Consider the following 23,767-nt stretch of genomic DNA (forward strand, 5'->3'; position numbering starts at 1 on the left):
GCTGCAATCTTCCAATCTTTTCAAAGGAGACGCCCGCAGGCTTTGTTGGCTTTGGAGCAAAACATGGCTCATCAAGACAGGATTTTCACCCTCCAGGAGTGGGAAGGGAAAGCGCACACTCTCAGTAAACCGGCACGCGTGGGGATTGGGAGATATCGGATTTTTAAATGCCGTTTCTGGTTGCTTGAGACTTCCTATTAAACCTAGCTAATATTATATTCCAGAGTAGGTTAAAGGTAAAGGTTTTCCACTGACAATAAATCCAGTCTGTCCTACTCTGGGGGTTGGTGCTCATCTCCATTTCTAAGCCGAAGAGCCGACATTGTCCTTAAACACCTCCAAGGTCATGTGGCCAGCATGACTGCATTGGAGGGCTGTTACCTTCCTGCCAGAGCGGTACCTATTTATCTACTCCCATTTGCATGTTTTCGAACTGCTAGGTTGCCTTGGACTGCAAGAAGATCCAACCAGTCCATCCTCCAGGAAATAAAGCCCGACTGCTCACTGGAGGGAAGGATACTAGAGACAAAGTTGAAGTACTTTGGCCACATCATGAGGAGACAGCAAAGCCTAGAGAAGACAATGATGCTGGGGAAAGTGGAAGGCAAAAGGAAGAGGGGCCGACCAAGGGCAAGATGGATGGATGGCATCCTTGAAGTGACTGAACTGACCTTGAAGGAGCTGGGGGTGGTGACGGCCGACAGGGAGCTCTGGCGTGGGCTGGTCCATGAGGTCACGAAGAGTCGGAGACGACTGAATGAATGAACAACAACAAGGTTGGCAGAAGCTGGGGCTAACAGCGGGAGCTCACCCCACTCCCCAGATTCGAACCTGCAACCTTTTGGTCAGCAAGTTCAGAAGCTCGGTGCTTTAACACACTGCGCCACTGGGGACTCCGTAGTCCAGAGTACACCACATCATAAACTCAAAAACGGGGATTCTGGTCAAGAATCAGGGCCAGCTAATCACCTCCCAACAAAGGATTCCCCCAGGCAATAAGAAGCCAGACCTTGAAACTGCTAGGCCATTAAATGCTAATCAAGGTAGCCAATTGAAACATTCACGCCTACCTCTTTTTCCCACCCTGGACATTCCACAAATATGTTGTTCATTCATTCAGTCATCTCCGACTTCGTGACCTCATGGACCAGCCCACGCCAGAGCTCCCTGTCGGCCGTCACCACCCCCAGCTCCTTCAAGGTCAGTCCAGTCACTTCAAGGATGCCATCTATCCATCTTGCCCTTGGTCGGCCCCTCTTCCTTTCTCCTTCTACTTTCCCCAGCATAATAGTCTTCTCTACAAATATATAAACCCCATTTTCCTAGTTTCCAACACATCTCACAACCTCGGAGGATGACTGTCATAGTTGTGGGCAAAATATCAGGAGAGAATGCTTCTGGAACATGGCTATACAGCCTGGAAAACTCACCCCAACCCAGTGATTCCGGCCATGAAAGCCTTCAACAATACTCTGTATTGACTTGATATTAATATTGAAATGTAGCCATTCATAGCATATGAAGACATGTAAAGGCAAACGTGATGTGACACTGTTTTTCTATAGTATAGAAACAGCTTTTAAACATTCCATCATTTTTTTCTAATTTTTGCCCATTGATTGAGAGTTCTGGTAGACTGAGAGTCTGTTGTGTTGTTTATTATTTATTTTACAACATTTTGATCCTGCCTTCCTGTTTCATTATCTGTTTCCAACAAGAAAACTGTGAGAAATCCTTCAGCCTCTTGAAGATGAGTGATACTGATTTCTGAAAAAAAGGTTTTTGTGGACTTGGACTCACTTGTAACTAAACTGAAAGCTTAAACCCAAACATGAGTGTCATATTTATGTTGCCGCAAAACATTATGTGACTCCAGTCCACCTTACACCTTAGTTGTCCCTTCAAAACACAGATGACACAAAGTGTTACACCATGCAGGACTTCACAGTTTCTGGCAAATCAGGCTGGATCCTCACTGTCCGATAATGCAGTTTAAACTGCACTGAAGTGCATTATATGAAGCTAAACTGCTTTATTATATGGTCAGTGGGCTAATGGGCCCCCTGGTGGTGCAGCAGATTAAACTGCTGAGCTTCTGAACCTGCTGACCAAAAGTGGCGGTTTGAATCCGGGGAGCAGGGTGAGCTCCTGCAGTTAGCCCCAGCGTCTGCCAACCTAGCAGTTTGGAAACATGCAAATGTGAGTAGATCAATAGGTACCGCTTCTGCAGGAAGGCAGCAGCACTCCATGCAGTGATGACCTTGGAGGCATCTACAGACAATGCCAGCTCATAGACATAGAGCATTTCTTGATCCATACACTTATTACCTTAACTGTGTATGGTCCAACCTAAGAGATAATATTTAAGGAGGTTCACAACGGAACGTGAACTACATTCACCTTAGAGGCAGCTCAGTTTGAACTGGAGCCGAAGTCAGAATCTGTAATATTTTACCAATTTATTTATACAGTAGAGTTCCGTTTATCCAACATAAATGGGCCAGCAGACAGTTGGATAAGTGAAAATGTTGGATAATAAGGAGGGCTTGAGGAAAAGCCTATTAAACATCAAATTACGTTATGATTTTACAAATTAAGCACCATCATGTTTTACAACAAATAGACAGAAAAAGCAGTTCAAAACACAGCATACCCTCATGAAGCTGGGAAAAGCTGGAATGTTAAATTGCCTCTGTGTCTGTCTATATATGTTGTATGTCTAAATGGCACTGAATGTTTGCCATGTATATGTGCACTGTAATCCACCCTGAGTCTCCTGCGGGGTCAGAAGGGCGGAATATAAATACTGTAAATAAAGAATAGTAATTACTAAATTTACGAATTTAGCACCAAAACCTTGCAATGTATTGAAACAGCTGTAGATCCCGATGGGAGGCAGACTGCGTTGGATAATACAGAACACTGGATGAACGAAGGTTGGATAAGTGAGACTCTACTGTCATTGCCTTTTCATTAATCCCTCTGATTAGTATTTTTAGTGATTAACGGATGCAAGAAAAATAGTCATCAGAAGTTCTGTGGGTTGGCTTTTAAATCCTGCATACTATAAAACAATCAATTATCAGAATGATCTAGTGGCATCTTTCCATACTAAACAGCATTCTTTTATATAAACGTGTCAAGTTATTTATTCCCATTCCCATTCCTTTTTTCTCTGTACTACTTGCCAAAGCTTCCTTTCATTGTTAATGGCAAGATTATCCAGTGCCTGACATCTTTGCCTCGGCTGCCTCCCCGCACCCCACACACGGTGTTCTAAGATTTTATTTTGGGAGAGGAGGTGGCAAGGTTCAGAGAGCACAGCTGCTCAAGAGAGCGTGCCGCCGTTGCTTGACTTTTAAGTGCCGTCATTTCATTTCACAACAGACTGGAAGTTGGAGGCAAGTTTTTAAAAGGTACACCAGAATTGTAACATGTAATTGGGCGTCATGAATTATTCATCGCATCTGGCTCGTCTTAGTCTGATTTCTGAATAATGGCTTTGCTAATCCCCAATCAATTAACGTAAAATGAAATTTAAATGATAATGAAAACTCTAGAGATAAAAGAAATTAAATATTCTTATTGCTCTCGACAGAAATCTAAACAGTGGAGTTTTTAAGTGTCTGCAAAAGGGCATATGTTTGTATGTATATTTGTATATACATAGGGACAGAGTGCAAGAGAGAGTTTCACAGAATCATGGGTTTGGAAGGGAACCCAAGGACTATATCTACAGCCATCCAAGCCTCAGTCATGCAGAAATACAAAGCATTCCTGCAAGATGGTCATCCAACTCTGTTTAAAGATTTCTTATGCAGAAGAGTCCATCATCTTTTGAGGCAAGTCACTCCACTGCTAAACAGCTCTTGCCATCAAGACATTCTTCCAAATGTTTAGGTGGAATCTCTTTTCTAACAATTTGAACCCGTCCTGGCCTCTGGCGCAGCAGAAAACAAGATTGAGATCCATTCTGATATGTATCATATCACCTCTCATTTTTCTGTTCCCAAAGCTAAACATGCCCAGCTCTCTAAGTCATTCTTCAAAACAGGAGTTCTCAAACTTTTTAAGTAGAAGGCCGGTTCACAGTCCCCCATACTGTTGGGGGGCCGGGCTATAGTTTGGAAAACGCATGAAGCAATTCCTATGCACACTGCATATATCTTATTTGTAGTGCAAAAATACAATAAAGAACAATACAATAGCAGAATTCAAAACAATCTTAATAGATTAGAGAGGGCCAAAACTAGCAAAATGAAGTTCAACAGTGACAAATGCAAGATACTCCACTTAGGCAGAAAAAATGAAATGCAAAGATGCAGAATGGGGGATGCCTGGCTCAATAGTACTATGTGTAAAAAAAGATCTTGGAGTCTTCATGGACAACAAGTTAAACATGAGCCAACAATGAGATGTGGCGGCAAAAAAAAGCCAATGGGATTTTGGTCTGCATAAGTTTGAAGTATATAACCCCTTGGTTTTGATGTGGATGTATGGGACTGGGTCTACCTGTTATGATCTGGCCATGGACTGTAATAAAGTTTACTTTACTTACTGCATAAATAGCAGTATAGTGTCTAGATCCAGGGAAGTCATACTACCCCTCTATTCTGCCTTGGTCAGACCACACCTGGAATACTGTGTCCAATTCTGGTCACTGCAATTGAAGGGAGATGTTGACAAGCTGAAATGTTCCAGAGGAGGGCGACTAAAATGATCAAGGGTCTGGAGAACAACCCTATGAAGAGTGGCATGTTTAGCCTACAGAAGAGAAGGCTGAGAGGAGACATGATGGCCATATATAATTATGTGAGGGGAAGTCATAGGGAGGAGGGAGCAAGCTTGTTTTCTGCTGCCCTGGAGACTAGGACGCGGAACAATGGCTTCAAACTACAGGAAAGAAGATTCCACCTGAACATTAAGAAGAACTTCCTAACTGTGAAAGCTCTTCAGCAGTGGAACTCTCTGCCCCAGAGTGTGGTGGAGGCTCCTTCTTTGGAAGCTTTTAAACAAAGGCTGGATGGCCATCTGTCCGGAGTGCTTCGAATGTGATTTTCCTGCTTCTGGGCAGGGGGTTGGACTGGATGGCCCATGAGGTCTCTTCCAATTCTTTGATTGTATCATTCTGTATGATTTTATAATTATGATGAAGATCCATTTTAACCAGCGTAAATACACCAGTATTTCAATGGGAGGTTTGGCCTGCTTTTGGCTGATGAGATGGCCGAGTTCATTAGGATTTTTGTTGTTTTGTGCCTTCAAGCCATTTCAGGGTTAGGGTGACCCTTAGTCTAAAGTTTAGGGCAGTTGCTGGATAAATGACCTTGGAGGGCTGCTTTCGGCCCATTTTGGAGATCTCTTCTTAAAGAGCATGGTTTTAAAACCTTTTGCCATCTTGATCACTCTCCTCTTGAGCTGTTCCAGCTTGTCAATTGCCTTCTTGAATTGTTACCACAGAATTATAGGTGAAGTCTGACCAAAGCATATTACAGCCCTTCATCTAGACACCATGCTGCTATTAATGCAGCCTTAAAATGCATTGCTCTTTTTCTGTCACATCATGATGTTGACTAATGTTAAGCTCATGGTCTATCAAAACTTGTTGTGGAAGGCATTTCCAACCCAAGGAGACCCTAAGATGAACCTATGACAATGTTTTCTTGGCAAGATTTGTTCAAACAAGGTTTGTCAGTGACACCCTCTGAGAATGTGATTTGCTCAGGGTCACCCAGTTGGTTTTTTAACCAAGTCAGGTTCTGAAACATGGTCACCAGAACTGGAGTCCAGCGCTCAAACCACTACATGACACAAGATAAACAGAGTATAGTGCCAGAAATTGATTTTTCTAATTCCTTTCATACACACATAAGTATTTTCTCAACCCATATATATGTATTTTGAAAGGAGCAGCGGAGCAGTTATATTTTAAAGCTATATATACCCCAACTCAGTGATTCTCAACCTTCCTAATGCCGCGACCCCTTAATACAATTCCTCATGTTGTGGTGACCCCCAACCACAAAATTATTTTTGTTACTACTTCACAACTGTAATTTTGCTACTGTTTTGTAGCAAAATGACTGCATGTTTTGAATCGTAATGTAAATATCTGGTATTGCAGGATATATTTTCATTCACTGGATGAAATTTGGCACAAATACCCAATACGCCCAATAAGTAGAACCCAGAACACCCAGACCACTTTGAAGAAATACCTCTAAGAGAACTTTCAATAAGATCCACACTTTCATTTTGAGGGCAACATTATAGCTATATATTACTCTGTACATAATTTAAGCACTGCACAATTGGATTTCAGCCTTTGGAAAAATCACAAATCTGTGTGGGATGCATACAGCTTTCCTTGATAAACCACTTACTTTGATGGCCTGTCTGCTTTCTATCCTAAAGAATAGTCTGCATGCAGAAAGATGAAAATAAGTATACCTGCATCCAGGGCTAAAGATCCAGCCAGCTCCTTGGCATATCTACATGAAGGATCTTCCTTAATCCAGGAGGCGCCACACATTAAGAACCTTACTACTTAGAGGAAGGCATGTGGACATGTTCGCAGGTTTAAACTAGCATTTAACTTCTTAAAAGCTACAGTGAAATCTATCAGCTTTGCTTATATCATAAAAGAAGTATTTCGCACAATGGAATAATAGGCTCTCCATGAAGGTACGTCTCTGAACTGAATTTCCAAATCATAACACCACAGGTCCTTTAGCTAGCAGAAATTTACATCTCTTTTTCCTCTCTGTTCACTATGTTGTCTAAGAAGGAGTATATATACCCTCAGAAAAGAACCTTTTGTGTTTGCTTGCTGCAATTCTTTAATCATGTTCAAATGGAAATTGCTCCCAACCAAGAAACCACAAGAAACTGTTCTATAAAGTGCTTGAAATGTTCACTAGCAACCTATTGTCACAAAATAACAACAGGTCCCAGAGTACAGTAACAAGAGTTGTGATAATTAACCTGTTTTAAATCTGCAGCTCACCCGTAGCATTTTTGACAGATCTATAATTTTCAGATCAGTATTACACTAGTTTCAGAAATCCTGGCTTCTCCCCTACAAAGAACTAAGGAACATCTGGATTGTACTATGAGTTTCTGACCTTTTCTTCTGGTCTTCACCCCAACCCCCTGTATCTGAACTAGAGTTTCCAAAGTTTGTTGAGAAACAGGAATGAAAATTTCCAAAAGTAGGTATGTGTGTGCATCCATGCAAGCATATTGGTGCTACCACATGGCAGAGATAGACTGGTCCACAAGGGCCTCTCATAGCTGTCCTGGAATGCTTGACAAGACTGTAGTGCTTGAGTCAAAACAGTTTCCGTACCTGGGTCCAGATTTAGCTTTCAATTATCAGGAAGGTAATGACTCTTTCCTGTTTATCCTTTTAGATTCTTATAGTGGTTTTTCTATAAACGTAATTCTGCCTTCTCTAAGGTAAAGGCAAAGGTTTTCCTCTGACATTCAGTCCAGTCGTGTCCAATTCTGAGGGTTGGTGATCATCTCCATGGCTAAGCCGAAGAGCTGGCATTGTCCGTAGACACCTCCAAGGTCATGTGGCTGGCATGACTGCATGGAGCACCGCTACCGTCTCACTAGAGCAGTACCTATTGATCTACTCACATTTGCATGTTTTCAAACGGCTAGGTTGGCAGAAGCTGAAGCTAACTGTGGGAGCTCATGCCACTCCCTGGATTTGAACCTGTGACCTTTCAATCAGCAAGTTCAGCAGCTCAGTGGTTTAACCCACTGCACCACCAGGGGCATCAACAACATACTTCTCTACAACATCCAAATACTACAGTTGGCCCTCTGTAATCATAGATTCAACCATCCATAACTTGAATATATGAGCAACCCCAGATTTTACCAACCATCGGGGCATCCTGTAGCCAAATCCTAGTGGATACCAAGGACCCGTTATACTGCTTTTCTTTTTTCCTTGCTCTTCTCCTTCCTTCATGCCTTTTTGTCCTTCCCAGTAGGCTCAAGTACTATCTTCTGTCTTTCATAGTCTTTGCCATCTTGATTACCCTCTGATAATACCTAGCCATGCAATATCTGTGAGATCTGTTCAGCAGTGGAACTCTCTGGAGTGTGGTGGAGGCTCCTTCTTTGGGAGGCTTTAAGCAGAGGTTAGATGGCCATCTGTCGGGGGTGCTTTGATTGCAATTTTCCTGATTCTTGACAGGGGATTGGACTGGATGGCCCATGAGGTCCAACTCTATGATTCTATGGTTTTCATCTGTGAAATGGAGCCCCAAGTGGCGCAATGGGTTAAACCCTTTTGCCAGCAGGTCTGTTGACTGAAAGATTGGAAATTCAAATCTGGGGAGCAGGGTGAGCTCCCGTCTGTCAGCTCCAGGTTCATATGTGGGGACATGAGAGAAGCCTCCTACAGGATGGTAAAACATCTGGGCATCCCCTGAGCAATGTCCTTGCAGATGGCTAATTCTATCACACCAGAAGTGACTTGCAGATTTCTCAAGTCGCTCCTGACACAAACAAACAAACAAAAAAAATCTGAGGAATGTTGGGTATGCTGGTGCTTTTGGGTATCCCTCTCTTTTTAATAAACCTATGTGACTACAATTTCTGTAGAAGATAAGGCATCTCTTTGAGACAATTAGCATGCATTTCTTAGTTATTAGCATGCATTTCTTAGTACTACTTTTATATTCTGTTTTATTCCCATCCACCATCCATTCAGTGGCCTTGAACTTGCATTGCACACCACTTTCAGTGCTAGATTCCTGCATTTATAAATCACTCTTGCCACAGAGATGCTAACTGGGTGCTGGCTGGTTTACTTAACTGCACTCTCGTATGTTGCAGAATTTTTTTTAAAAAATCTATATTTTTGCTTAAACACATGGAAACTATTATAATTGGGGAATAAAGGAAAGCAAGAGAGAAGGGTTCCAAATGCAGACTATGTCTGGAGATAACATGATGATTAGGCTTTTGTGGTTTCGCTTAAAGTCAGGGCATCTCAGCCTAGTCTATAGGAAAGAACCAATGAAAAAGAATCTGGCCAAGGAAGATTAAAAGGCACTGTGTCAAATGAGGCTTACACCCTCGTAAGTGTTTTTACGGCTGCATCGAGTCCCTTAAGGCACAACCAGTCCTAAGGCTCAAAGGCATTTCTGTAAATAAGGAGCCCCCGGTGTCCTAATGGGTTAAACCCTTGTGCCGGCAGGACTGAAGACTGAGAGCTCAGGGGTATGAATCCGGGAAGAGCAGGGGTAAGCTCCTTCTGTCAGCTCCAGCTCTCCATGCGGGAACATGAGAGAAGCCTCCCACAAGGATGGTAAAACATCAAAAAATCCAGGCGTCACTGGGCAATGTCCTTGCAGATGACCAATTCTCTCACGCCAGAAGCGATTTGCAATTTCTCAAGTTGCTCCTGACACGGAAAAAAAAATCTGTAAGTTTACTAACTTTATCAGTTACCAGTGTCATATTTTTTAATGTTGTGAGTGCAATCAATTCCTCCAATGTATTGTTGAAGGCTTTCATGGCCGGAATCACTGGGTTGTTGTAGGTTTTTTCGGGCTATATGGCCATGTTCTAGAGGCATTCTCTCCTGACATTTCACCTGCATCTATGGCAAGCACCCTCAGAGGTAGTGAGGTCTGTTGGAAGTAGGAAAAAGGGTTTATATATCTGTGGAATGACCAGGGTGGGACAAGGAACTCTTGTCTGCAGGAGCTAGGTGTGAATGTTTCAACTGACCACCTTGATTAGCATTTGATGGCCTGGCAGTGCCTCTGAGGATGCTTGCCACAGATGCAGGCGAAACGTCAGGAGAGAATGCCTCTAGAACATGGCCATATAGCCTGAAAAAACCTATAACAACTCAATTCCTCCAATAGTTAAGCGAGCTACTGAGCATCCTCAGAACTATAGCTAAAAATGGAGAAATACAGAAGGAGGTATCAGAATACTTAAAGAGACCTCAAGTAAAAAAAAAAAAACCTGAAGGTGGTAAGTAAAACTCCACCTTCCCAAACCCCACGCTGGTTCGAAGAATTCTGGAAACTACGGTCCAACAAAGTAACATTTCCAAGTCCTGAGGATGGCATCTATATTCACCTACTCCTCAAGTTATAGATCTTAACAAAAAGCTGTAACTATGAATTTGCTCCCAATATATATATAAATTGACCACATGAAATGTTGCTTCAGACTGCAAATGTCTGGCACGTCAATGAGGAAAACATTGAAAATCATTCACACCAAGAACTATATTTGTTTCGTTTTCATTCTCTTGATAAACATTGCCTGCCCCCTTTTATTTGGGTGCCTAATCTGTAAAGGTCCAGTCCAGTCATGTCCAACTCTGTGGGTGGTGCTCATCTCACCATTTCTAAGCCAAAGAGCCCGTCTTATCCACAGATACCTCCAAAGTCATGTGGCTGCTAGCATGACTGCATGGAGTGTCATTACCTTCCCACTGGAGCGGCACCTATTGGTCTACTCACATTTGCATGTTTTTTGAACTGCTAGGTTGGCAGAAGCTGAAGCTAACAGTGGGAGCTCACCCAGCTCCCCAGATTTGAACCACCAACTTTTCAGTCAGCAAGTTCAGCAGCTCAATGGTTTAATTTGCTGTGGGGGGTCCTAATCTGTTGTTGTTGTTGTTGTTGTTCATTCATTCAGTCATTTCTGACGCTTCAAGACCTCATGGACCAGCCCACGCCAGAGCTCCCTGTCAGTTGTCACCACCCCCAGCTCCTTCAAGGTCAATCCAGTCACTTCAAGGATCCCATCCATCCATCTTGCCCTTGGTCGGCCCCTCTTCTTTTTTCTTTCATTTTCCCCAGCATCATTGTCTTCTCTAAGCTTTCCTGTATTCTCATGATGTGGCCAAAATACTTCATCTTGGCCTCTACTATCCTTCCCTCCAATGAGCAGTCGGGCTTTATTTCCTTGACTGGTTGGATCTTCTGGCAGTCCAAGGCATTCTCGGAACTTTCTTCCAGCACCCCAGTTCAAAAGCATCTATTTTCCTTTGCTCAGCCTTCCCTAAGGTCCAACTCTCACATCAGTAGGTGACTATGAGGAATACCATTGCTTTAACTATGCGGATCTTCATTGCCAGTGTGATGTCACTACTCTTCACTATTTTATCAAGATTGGTCATTGCTCTCCTCCCAAGAAGTAAGCATCTCCTGATTTCCTGGCTGCAGTCTGCGTCTGCAGTAATCTTTGCACCTAGAAATCCCAATCTGAAATCTGGTGACTAAGTGAGAATGTATTGGTGGAGGGATTAGTATTTGAGGAGCAATATTCTCATTTTGAATCCTCCCCTCAAACCTATATTCTTGCATGCATCCTTGTCCTCAACAAATGCTTAACATTTTGTGTCTTCTAAAACATATTACTCCAGGTAACTGCCTCACTCTTTCTAATGGGAGTGCTGAGCATGGACCACATTGCAAATCTCCCATTTCTTGAAATGCAAAAAAACAAAAACAAAAAACCCAACAAAATCCGAGAATTCTGGAAATTGTAGTCCCAAAAACTACATATAGCCTAATTATTTAGTTTTGTTTATTCTTGTCTTCAAATTGGGAAAGTGAGGATTAATGGCTACATGTACCAGCTCTAACTTATCAATCTCCAGTCCCAAAGCATCCTAAACCTTGCATAGAATCAGTGGTTTAATTCCTGCATCCCAAAGGCAACAAGCTCCCCAAAAAGTGAGGCTGGTGGGGACAAGAAGCATAGCCTTCTCAGTGGTGGCCCCCCACCTGTGGAATTCACTCCCGGGGGAAATCAGAACAGCACCAACCCTCCTCTCCTTCAGGAGGAGGGTGAAGACATGGCTGTGGAACCAGACCTTTGGGCAACCAGGCAATTAGACAATGACAACCAAATAAGACAATCAGATGTGTAAGATCGGCAGGATTGTCGAAATGGAACCAAAAACAGATCTTTGAGTTAATGTACACTGATGGGTAGGAGGAAGATACAGGTTTCTATTGTTTTACTGATTTTATCATTTTACTGATTTTATTGGATAATGTTGAATTGTGGGAATTTGTACTGTTATATTTTTGTGATGATTGTTTGTGTAGCAGGCGTCTAAGTGCGCCTTGCAGCTGTAAGCCGCCCTGGGTCCCCTTCGGGGTGAGAAGGGCGGGGTACAAGAACCCCAAATAAATAAATAAATAATAAAAGTCATGCAAATAAATAAAACCAGAAAGCAGGGAATCTGTGGCTGAAAGTGACATTACGTTACTTTTGACACATCAAAATGCAATACTGTGACATTCTAAATGGCTTCCACCTCTTCTGTTGTTTGTCATCACTGCTTCACATGCAGCAATTCATAGAAATGTAGAGTTGGAAAAAACCACAAAGGCCATCCAGTTCAACCATGTGTCATGCAGGAATCAAAACACTCCCGACATATGCCCATCCAGAACTCCTTTCTACATAATTATGGCACTGTGATTCCAATTTAACTGCCATGACAACATTCACATGGAATCCTACAATTTGTTGTTTGAGGAGCCACTGAAAATTTTAAAGAGGCCTCCCTAAACTAGAAATCCCAGGATTCCATGGGATGGACATACTATGGCACAAAGTGATTAGTTCTTTAGTGATAATGCCCTAATTATTCAATCTACCTGATCTGATAAGTTTGGACAAAAACAAAAGATTCTAAATGAGAATTTCCCATAGAGCAGGCTGATCTTAGTGCTGTGCTGCTGTTGTTTGAATTTATATTGCAGCATATTACTTATCTTTACAGTAGTTTGTACCGTTGCATTGCATTTCCTCTACTCTTGATTTACACTCACCCTGTTTCCGTTCCAAACTAGGGGGGAAGGGAGGGGGTATACAGGTAAGTAATAAATAAGCAGAATGCTTGCATCACCAAAAAGCAAATTCTAAACACTAAGCGTGTTTCAGGATGTGTCAGATCTACATCACAAGCTGCATTGTTACATGGAGACAGGAGAGGCATGATGCCAACAGCACGGAAAGTAGAGGAGCCGCTACAAGCAGCCCGAGTCTGTCTGCAACCCTCCAGCCACTGTCTGCCGGAGAGCCCATTAACTTCAAAGGGACTTCTTTCCGAATAAGTAGGGTTTGCAATTATAGCTGAAGGCTAAATCTTCTGCTTGATTCCCAGCTTTCTTTGTCTCAAAACTGTATATCAGCAGCCAACCCGGCAGCAGCCATGGCTTACAGTAGGGATGGGCAACTGTTCAAGAGTTGGGGCTGAAGTAGGTCTCCAGGAGAATTTGGAGGATTCCAATCCAAATTTGGAGGAATCCAATCCCACAGACATATCAAATTTGTTGCTTCAATTTGCACTCTAGGGCACTGCTTCTTAAACTGTGGGCCCTGATCTCAAATGGAGCCCCTTAGCTCAATGCTGGGGTTACAAAAAAATTGACAACCGTAAAAGCCACCCATTTACACAAATCTGTTAGCAACAACTTGCAGTATTTACAGTTGACTCAGCAGAAATGCTTGACATGTGCTCCACAAAAAAGAAAATTAGCCTATATAGCAAGCCTTGCCAATGCTGATTTATTGTCAGTAAATGTTTGGTTCTTATAAAAAGGTAAAGGTAGTCCCCTGACATTAAGTCCAGTCATGTCTGACTCTGGGGTGTGGTGCTCATCTCCATTTCTAAGCCAAAGAGCCGACGTTGTCCGTAGACACCTCCAAGGTCATGTGGCCGGCATGACTGCATGGAGCGCCGTTACCTTCCCGCCAGAGCGGTACCTATTGATCTACTCACATTTGCATGTTTTCGAACTGCTAGGTTGGCAGAAGCTAGGGCTGACAGCGGAAGCTCACGCCGCTCTCCGGAATCGAACCTGCGACCATTCGATCAACAAGCTCAGCAGCTCAGTGCTTTAACCCACTGCACCACCTATTTTATATATTTTATATATCTATATATATAATATATCTATATACCCGAAGTAACATAAAAATTTATCAAGCGGAAAGATATTGCGAGTGGAAAAAGTTTAAGAAGCTCTCCTCTAGGGGACAATATGGCATTTTTATCATGTTTTGGGGGCTTCCCGGGCCACTTTAAGCCTTATTTTTTTTAAAAAATAAGGAATGAGGGCACACAGTCTACAGTCGACATTTTACCCACCCGTTTAGTGACTTGAGCATACCTATAACAATTTAGCAGTGAACATCCACTGGTGAAACAGCTGATTCTTAAGTAAACGTGGAAGAGTTCTCTTCCGCATTGCAAGTCAGACCTGCTCTAAAGGGCTAAATAACATGCCCTCCAACTGTATCAGCTTCACAGGAGTTTCAGTTATTGCTATTTGGAAGATGTGAAAATATTCACAGAATACTGCATTTCCCACTTTTATGTTTTTAGATAATGATAATCATCATCATAATCATCTTTATTTGTACCCCACCATCATCTCCCCAAAGGGACTTGGGGCAGTTCACAGAAGCACTCCAAGTGCCACATGCAGACAACAATACATAAGTACGAGTACAAATACAATGACATGAGTATAATCGACAGCGCATAAAAATATCATTATATAAAATTGTAAAAATTTGAAAAATATAAAATTTCTAAAACACAGTGGGACCTGCCAGCCGGCTATTTGTCATAACAATCAATCAAAGTGCGAACCAGTACTATCAATGATTTATCACATTGTCCATGGATTACTCAGGAGTGTGTAGCCCCCATTGTCTAAATATGTTGCTTGATGTTGTTCCTATAGTTCATTCTTGTGAAGACTTCTGCAATTTGGCATAGGGTTTAGGAGAAATACTTTTTGGATTATGATGCCCAGATTCCTCCTGCTTTATAATTCTAATGGTGCAAAAAAGCAGTTTTTCCAAGTTCTGATTTCTAACATGCAAGAAATTCTTAAGAAAGCTCTTCTTTAAAAAAAAAAAAACTACTGTGGTTATAGTAGAGTAGATAAGGAAATCAAGAGAAATGTTGTGGAAAAATTCAGGGCTGGCTTTCTGATCACCTGACTTTACTTGGGTTTTTCTCCATCAAATTACCTCGAGAAAGACCATAATTTTCTGCTCGTACAGCTGGATAGGAGCCAGACCTCTGGCTCCAGAGGTAAAGGGCAAAAAGTAAAAAATCCTGTCTGAACAAGCAGCTCCACCCATTGCTCTGAGTCAGTTTGGCTTTCTGACAACAAAACCAAGCTCTGAAGAAAATTCATTCATTGCTTTGCTCCTGGACAAACCTCAAAAAAGCTGTACTGGTACAAGTCAGACAGCAAGATTTTCATGTGAGCCAGCATGCCGCTTAGTGAAGAATTTGTAACCACGTTCTAAATTGTAATTATAAGTACACTTTTTAATTTCCGTATGATATTTGCCCCACGAGACATAATATATTTGGTAGACATGTTCCCAGAAGGGTTTCTTTCCTGGATTAGTTTAAGGAAGCTATTTGCCTCTATGTATGCTGGGATAGCGATGCAGCTTTGAGTATAGTGGGAAAGTAGAAGATTAATCAAACTGGGGCAGCTTTTTACATATATTCCCACCTTCCCTAAAATTAGTAGTACCCATAAATACTGTAGTTATGCTACCTATTTGCAGCCTTCAACATTTGGGCAGAGAAGAGAACTACCTTCTTCTTGTATTGTCGAAGGCTTTCATGGCCAGAATCACTGGGTTGTTGTAGGTTTTTTCGGGCTATATGGCCATGGTCTAGAGGCATTCTCTCCTGACGTTTCACCTACAACTATGGCAAGCAACTTCACTACCTCTGATGCAGGCGAAACGTCAGGAGAGAATGCCTCTAGACCATGGCCATATAGCCCGAAAAAACCTACAACAACCCTACCTTCTTCTTCTTTACCTGTTCACTTAGAGGTGAGCTGTACAGGCAATTCAGTGACTGGATACTTGATAAACAAGATTGGAAGAGGCAAAAATAACAGCTAATTTACTGGTGGGCAGATACTGGACCATGTATCTGGGGTCTTTTATAATGCCCTAGGGGAGTGGTTCTCAACCTGTGGGTCCCCAGGTGTTTTGGCCTACAACTCCCAGAAATCCCATCAGTTTACCAGCTGTTAGGATTTCTGAGAGTTGAAGGCCAAAATATCTGGGGACCCACAGGTTGAGAACCACTGCCCTAGGGGCATATAAGCAAATGGTGCAATACATGCTTGGCATACCAAAGACACCAGCTAGTTGGCATCAACAATATTGAGCTAGATGGACCACTGACTGGATTTGGTATAAGAAAAAGCTACATGTTTGGACTTGCCACATTGAGGTGTTCTGGAGTTACAGTCCAGAAATGCAACTATTTCAAGCTCAACTTTGTATCAGACAGAAGAATCCCAACATTAACAACTGAAAGACACTGAAGCTATTTAATCATTCCTCTTTAACAGATTGCATTTTGTGTGTGTGCAAAAACATTAAAAAAGAGAAGAATCAGGATGAAAGCAGAAGGATAACACGTTGAAGATACTCTTCTGTGGACCTCTCAGAAAGTCATGCGAAGATTTTCTGAGAGGTCCCCATGTGCAGAGGCATGTCTGATATACATCAGGAAAAAGCAGATAGATGAATATTTTATTCATGGCTGTAACCCAGCTACAGCAGCCACACTTCACACACTAACACCATTGGGACTCCACCACTAGCCAGGTAGGACCACAGATCTGGACACCATACACTTCACTGAAGCTTTCTGAAATGATGTTTTGTACTACTACATTCTGAATCTAAGTCATATTGGTAATGGGGCTTGGAAATGTGCATTTGCCCTTGTTATTGTTGGTGATTGTGTGTAAATGTTAAGGGTGGATTCATTTGAGGTCTGGAAAATGTTCTTGTCCATCCCCTGTATCTGCTGTAATGTTCACTTTGCAAGGAGAAACAGGCATGTTCCCTAAATTATACGTAACTTATAAACCAGATCAATGTGCCCACATTCAGATCATAGTATGCACATGTGGTTTTTTTCCCCAAGCCAAGCTACTTTGTGCCACTTTTTTTCATGCGCCCAAAACAGTCTAGTTTAGTCCTTCCTGTTTAACAACTTCTGTGGCATTACATATATACAGCATTGTTTTTCCAAATAATTTTCTTTCCTCAATCCTGCCATTAATCACCCTTGGTTTAACGCTGGAGGTTATGAAAAATCTATACACTCTGCATTAATGGCTTTTATCAATACATCGTTTATGATGCTATTCTAACTACATGGTTCCAACTGAAAGTGAGTGATTTTTAAAAAATGTTTTACCAAGGGGGCAAATTTTCTGGTCCATCCTCTAGTAGTGATTATTACCCCAAACAACTTTAAGATTAATAATCTGTTTGGGTCACCTATGATTACCAATGGGGCATGAGTTATTAAAACATTTTGTTCTAGTCTTGGTTGGTTGTAATGGATGAGAACTTGAAGATTCTACTGAAATCCTGTTCAGTCCTGTACAATCTACCCTCTGAAGCAAGGATCTTCCCTTTGAAGCCATAGGTAAGATTATTTACAACAGAATAAAGGGAGAGTCAACTTCAACTCTATTTTTTCTTCATACGTTGTTATATGATTCCCCCTTTCTAAGATGATAAGCAGAGCTGGCACTGCAGAACATTAACACTTGTTAATAATCCTGAGTATGTATTAAGGAACAGGTGGCCTTTTGAAAACAATTTACATGTTCAAAGCACTAATGGCTAAACAGATAAAAGACTCAATGTATTATCCTAGCAGGATATCTCTTGACTTTTTGGCATTCCAATTCTCTTTTTACAGTGTGTTCATGCTTCCACGGCAGAAGTTACCTTCTTTCAGTCAGAGTCAACCCTACATTTCCTAGTCCCTTTGGGGAGATAGAGTGGTATATAAATAAATTATTATTATTATTATTATTATTATTATTATTATGCCAAAATACCACAACTCCAGATCATCAATCTTTCAAAAACATGAATATGTTATGAATATTGTATACTTCCAAGTATATAGGCCAACTACCTTCACATCTTTAATCATGCATGGTTTCGATACTTCCTTAAATTTCCCAAGATTATGATTATCCTTCTTTTGTAGGCCTGTAGGCAGATTATTTAGTGGATCTTAGCCAATGTTAAAAACAGTATGGTAAAATTTTGCAACTGTAAAAAAATCAAATAGACTCTGAATCAAACATTATGGAAGTATGAAACATTGGAACACCTTCAAAATCTTCTGTTTAGTAGCTACTCATGGCATATTTGCTGAATAATTGATACTCAGAGGCAGGCATGTAGCCTGGGGGGGGGGGGGGGGCTTGAGGGGCTTCAGCCAGCCCCCCCCCCCCCAAATTCTCATGGTAGTCCGTGAGAAAGCTTTACTGGTACATTATTTAAACTGTTATGTTTATTCATATCATTATCTGATCACCATGCTCAATATATCCCATATGCATGGGGGTATTGGGGTAACGATACAAAAGGTTTGCTAGGGAAGACCCTCTTTCACTCAGACTCAGCCCCCCCCCCCCCGAATCAAAATCCTGGCTACGGGCCTGCTCAGAGGGACAGTATGGTACCATGCTTGAATAATGGACCAAGAGTTTTCAGACCACTGAAAATTGATCGTGGAAACCCACTGAGTGACCTTGGGCAAGACAAACACTCTCACTCTTGGAGAAAGGCAATAGCAAACTACTTCTGAACAAATCTTATCAAGAAAACCCATGATAGGTTCTTCCGAGGGTCCTCATAAGTCAGAAACTCTTTCTGAACAAAACCCTGTGATACATTCATCTTGGAGTCATCTTAAGTCAGAAATGACTTGAAAGCACACAAGAACAACAATAGATAGTGATCACTTGATTTTGAAGAAGACTAGCAGCCAATATTGGATTCTATCTCAGGATTGGCATTCAGTAATCAATATTTATCTGTTTCTAATATGCATCTCAATATCTTATAGCATCTGACTGTTGGGCTGAAGTAGATACTATCACATGATAATGTCAAACATTTAGCAACCAATATTTGACTTCATTTGCTAGCCAGTACGCAGCAGCATTCTTTAACAAATAAAAATAAAAATCTGAATGCAATTCTTGACTTTATTAAGCAACCTGATACAGGAACCGCTCTCTCATCTTGTAAAGATTGTACTGTGGATGCCAGAATTATCCAGGTGTTGTTACACTGGGGAAATCTGATACTTTGTAATCTGCCACTCCAAGGATTTATGTGTAAGAGGAAAAATTAAGAAGGTTCCCTTCCTCTTTCCCTTTCTCCTCCTTTTCCCTCTTCCTTCCGCAAGGAATACTGGAACATGGCCCTTGACCCACTACCCAAAAAAAAATTATTGGTTGTGGTTGGTGGTGGGTGGTATGCCATCTGTGGCAAGGTAATCATATGGTTAGTTAAGACTCATCCTCTTCCACTTTTCCCAGGGTCATTTTCTGTTTGGGCAGAGACCCAAACAAATGTGCCTTTTTCTTACCTTTGTGGTCCACAACTTGACAGTCCAGTCAAATGATGAAGTGACAAACAGATGGGAGAAGTCAATTGGTCCCACTGCCATGTGGCAGTTGATTCCTGTAACAGGACCTTGGTGGCCTTCAAAGACTTCACCAATTCCCGCTTTACTGCAGAAAGACAGAAGAAATTCGGGGAAAAACTCAACAGCTGAATATCTTGAGATAATGCTTTCACTGTTTCTTTCATGACAAATCTCATGATCTATCATCAATTCTTCTACTCCATTTGCTCAGGACCTGAATTAAGAATTCTCAAAATGGCTTGGAGTACAGAGCTTGGAAAGCTGACTTTGAAAATATATTGAAAGGGACAGTAAAAAAACTTAGGCAGAAATATGAGGATATTTCACATTTGCAGCCAACCTATATAGTTTGGCTAGAGAGTCCATAATTTTTCAAGTCTTCTCTTCCCCACTTCATCCTCTGTTTTGTCATTCAGCATTTCCACATGCTAACATCTAGCAACAACAGAGGCCTCTAAGTCATTGCAGACATATGGATAATGACACTATAATGATAATAAATAATCATTTCTGAACCATTACACATAATGATGCTTATAAATTATTCTACGTAACTGAAACATATAAAAGTCATAGTATGGATTCACAGCTGGTGCATAAGGAGAGTTTCCTTACTACAGGCAACCACAACAAAACTATGAAAACAGAATCATTTGTACTCATTTAAATAAGCATAAGGAAATGATATTGCTTTTAATGAAATCCAAAGTGTATACTTGCATAGAACACGAAAAGGAAAGAAAGAAAGAAAGTCTATATAACTTTGTATTTCATCAGCTCAGAGTGGAACGAGATCATTGTGATATGAAATGGTTGTCCAAAATGTCCACCCCATGTCATTTTATCTGCTTTTTTTCATTGTTGTGGCATCATTACATTTTGCATTTCCCTCAATCCATGAGAGCAGCAAATATGGCAAGAAACTAGGTTCTTGTGGGTTTTTTCGGGCTATAGAGCCATGTTCTAGAGGCATTTCTCCTGACGTTTCGCCTGCATCTATGGCAAGCATCCTCCGAGGTAGAGGTCTGTTGGAATTAGGACAATGGGTTTATATATATCTGTGGAATGGCTGGGGTGGGGCAAGGAGCTCTTCCCTGCTGCAGTTAGGTGTGAATGTTCAGCTGATCACCTTCATTAGCATACACCAAGAAAATCCAACAAATGCTACGTTCAGCAAAGGACAAGAGGGATCCTCTCACCTCTGCAGGAGTCTACCGTATACCATGCAGCTGTGGACAAGTCTACATAGGGACCACCAAACGCAGCGCCCAGACACGCATCAAGGAACATGAAAGGCACTGCAGACTCCTTCAACCAGAGAAGTCAGCCATAGCAGAGCACCTGATGAACCAGCCTGGACACAGCATATTATTTGAGAACACAGAAATGCTGGACCACACCAACAACCACCATGTCAGACTACACAGAGAAGCCATTGAAATCCACAAGCATGTGGACAATTTCAACAGAAAGGAAGAGACCATGAAAATGAACAAAATCTGGCTACCAGTATTAAAAAACTCTAAAATTATAACAGCTAAACAACAGAGAGGAAAAAACCAGGCACAGATTAACACCTCCCAGCAACAGATTTTCCCAGGCGCAGGCAGGCCTTCATATGCTAATGAAGGTGATCAGCTGAACATTCACACCTAACTGCAGCAAGGAAGAGCTCCTTGCCCCACCCCAGCCATTCCACAGATATATATAAACCCATTGTCCTAATTCCAACAGACCTCTACCTCTGAGGATGCTTGCCATAGATGCAGGCGAAACGTCAGGAGAAATGCCTCTAGAACATGGCTCTATAGCCCGAAAAAACCCACAAGAACCTAGTGATTCCAGCCATGAAAGCCTTCGACAATACATATGGCAAGAAAGTTAATTTTTCAGCCAACACAAAGCTTGGGAAAGTTATTTTTTGGACTCTAGCTCCTAGAACTCTTCTCCTATTAGCCATGCTGGCTTGCAAATTCCTAATTTCACTCAGTGTTATTACTGAAATAAAAGTTAGATGCTATAGCAGCTATTCAAAGATATAACATGTTAGGAGATCTTCCACATCATGAATGATATCCTGTTAGTTGGATTCATGCTATTGCAACTCAAGGTGAGAACTCATTTCTGATACAAGACCAAAGAGGTCTTTGCAGTTGCCTGTTGCAGCACAGCCGACTACAGGAAAACACCTGGGCTTGTCAGCACTCATTGGATTGCTCTCCAACAACAAGAAAGTGCTCATGCTGACTGAAAGGTTACACTGCTTAGGCCAATTTTGGGGGATAGCATAGGGAGAAGTAGCTAGAGACAAAACTATGTGACACATGTACATCTTGGAGTTTAGTATCTCAACTCATATTCATTCATTCAATGTATATTCTGCTGTTCTTCTACCATAGGATCCAAGTTTTATTTTGCCTTTATGGTACAATGCAGTCATAATAAATCTATCCAATGTCATTAGCAAAATGTGCCCCTTCTTAACATACCTTCCATGACGACAAGCTGTGTAAACGGTTCCCTCTTCACTCCCCACAACAAAGTTATTGACATCTCCAGTTGGGAAAGCCATTCCTGTAACCGCCACTGGTTTGGATTTGTTGTACACCAGCTCCATGCTCTCCTAACAAAATAGACAAGAAACATTTTTTTCCCAACTGGGGCCTATATTGTCTATGAGATATTTAGTTAAGTAATCTCTTCTGGCCTGTCACGTGAAGAAGGGGAGCCATTTTAAATATTGCAAAAGTATTCATTTTGCATCTGTTGCATCCGCATTACTGCATCTGTTTCCCTGGTGGCACAATGGGTTAAACCCTTGTGCCAGCTGGACTGCAGACTGAAAGGTCAGTGGTTCAAATCCAGGGAACAGGGTATGCTCCCATCTGTCAGCTCCAGCTTCCCATGTAGTGACATGAGAGAAGCCTCCCACAGGATGGTAAAACATCCGAGCACCCCCTGGAAAACATCCTTGCTGGTGGCCAATACTCTCACATCAGAAGTGACTTGCAGTTTCTCAAGTCACTCCTGACATAAAAAAAACTGATTCCAAATATAAAGTTCATCTTCATTTCATAATTTTGATGCATATACACCTCCAATGTCACAGAGACAAAATGGCACTTTGAACATTAACACTTGGAGCAAGTAGGTAGGTGATGAAGTAGGGAGGGCCATTTTGGCTCTTTTTTTGTTTTAGGGGAAAGTGTTTAATTTGCCAGTTTTTGTTTAAAAAAAATAGCAAGGAATATCTTATAGGTCATAACTAGTGCCCTGAATTGTGCCTGGAAGTAAACCAGTAGCCAGTAACTGTTTCAACCAGTGTTTATAACTACAGATCCTAGAATACCCTGAAGCAAATGTATTACCATATCACAGTTATGTTATGCTGCAGGTATAATAACCATACAATTCTTCCCTGTACCAGCAAAAGCTGGCACTGTACCCAACAACAAGAACAAAGAGGCAAAGAGGAGGAAATACATTTGTCAGAGTTCTAATGTGATTTATCTGCTTAGCTAAATCCTAAATGCAAATGAAAAGTGACACCGCCTTTGACTGCCACAGCTCAACAAATAATGTAGAGCAAGTGTGATATATTTATATACCACAGGCGACTTGTGTGATTACCTATGCTTTAAAACAGATTATTTAATATTCACTTGAAACTGACCTGCATATTAACGCAATACCATAATTACACGATTGGAAGCAGAGGAAATGGGTTTTGGCTCTTAGATGAGCCAACTGCTGGAAGCAAGCTGCACTCTTTCAAGTTCATCCACAGGTTTTAGTCTGCATAGGATGTGAGGTTTTAGCTTTTAGAAATGATGTTCCATTAAGCAGCTCTCCATTTTAACCCTGGCGCTTTCTTCTTGTATAGATACAAACAAACCCACCTGTGGAGTTGAGAGCATATCCAGACTCCACGAGCACATCTTTCCGTCGGTAGAAACAGTAATGAGATTGTGGGCGTTCTGTGTTCCAACGACATTTACACAGTAGACGGGGTGCTGAAAACACATAAAATATCACTCACATAACAATCAGAAGATGCCTACTAACCCATGGGAGAGTATGTTTCCTAGTGTTGTAACTGAAATCTTTGTAAGGGACATATCATCACATATTGCCCTGAATTCCTGTTTTTGTCTTTCCAAAAGCCTGATATCACATTATGAAATTCACATGCACATACACTTTTATACCTCCATTTTATACCATTAGAAA

General features: G+C 41.5%; 1 protein-coding gene across 6 annotated transcripts in view; it reads right to left on the minus strand.

The window, feature by feature from the left end:
- DYNC1I1 (dynein cytoplasmic 1 intermediate chain 1) overlaps positions 1-23,767 on the minus strand; it is a 238,670-nt gene that overhangs the window by 37,418 nt on the left and 177,485 nt on the right. For all 6 annotated transcript variants that reach the window (XM_060782223.2, XM_060782221.2, XM_060782226.2 and 3 more), the window contains 3 exons: positions 23,437-23,550; positions 22,027-22,160; positions 19,478-19,622 (listed from right to left, as the gene is read on the minus strand). In XM_060782223.2, the coding sequence (XP_060638206.1) occupies positions 19,478-19,622; positions 22,027-22,160; positions 23,437-23,550 (393 nt within the window). The remainder of the gene's footprint in view (positions 1-19,477; positions 19,623-22,026; positions 22,161-23,436; positions 23,551-23,767) is intronic.

The sequence above is a fragment of the Anolis sagrei genome, chromosome 6, assembly GCF_037176765.1.
Source record: "Anolis sagrei isolate rAnoSag1 chromosome 6, rAnoSag1.mat, whole genome shotgun sequence".
In the NCBI taxonomy this organism is placed as follows: Eukaryota; Metazoa; Chordata; class Lepidosauria; order Squamata; family Dactyloidae; genus Anolis; species Anolis sagrei.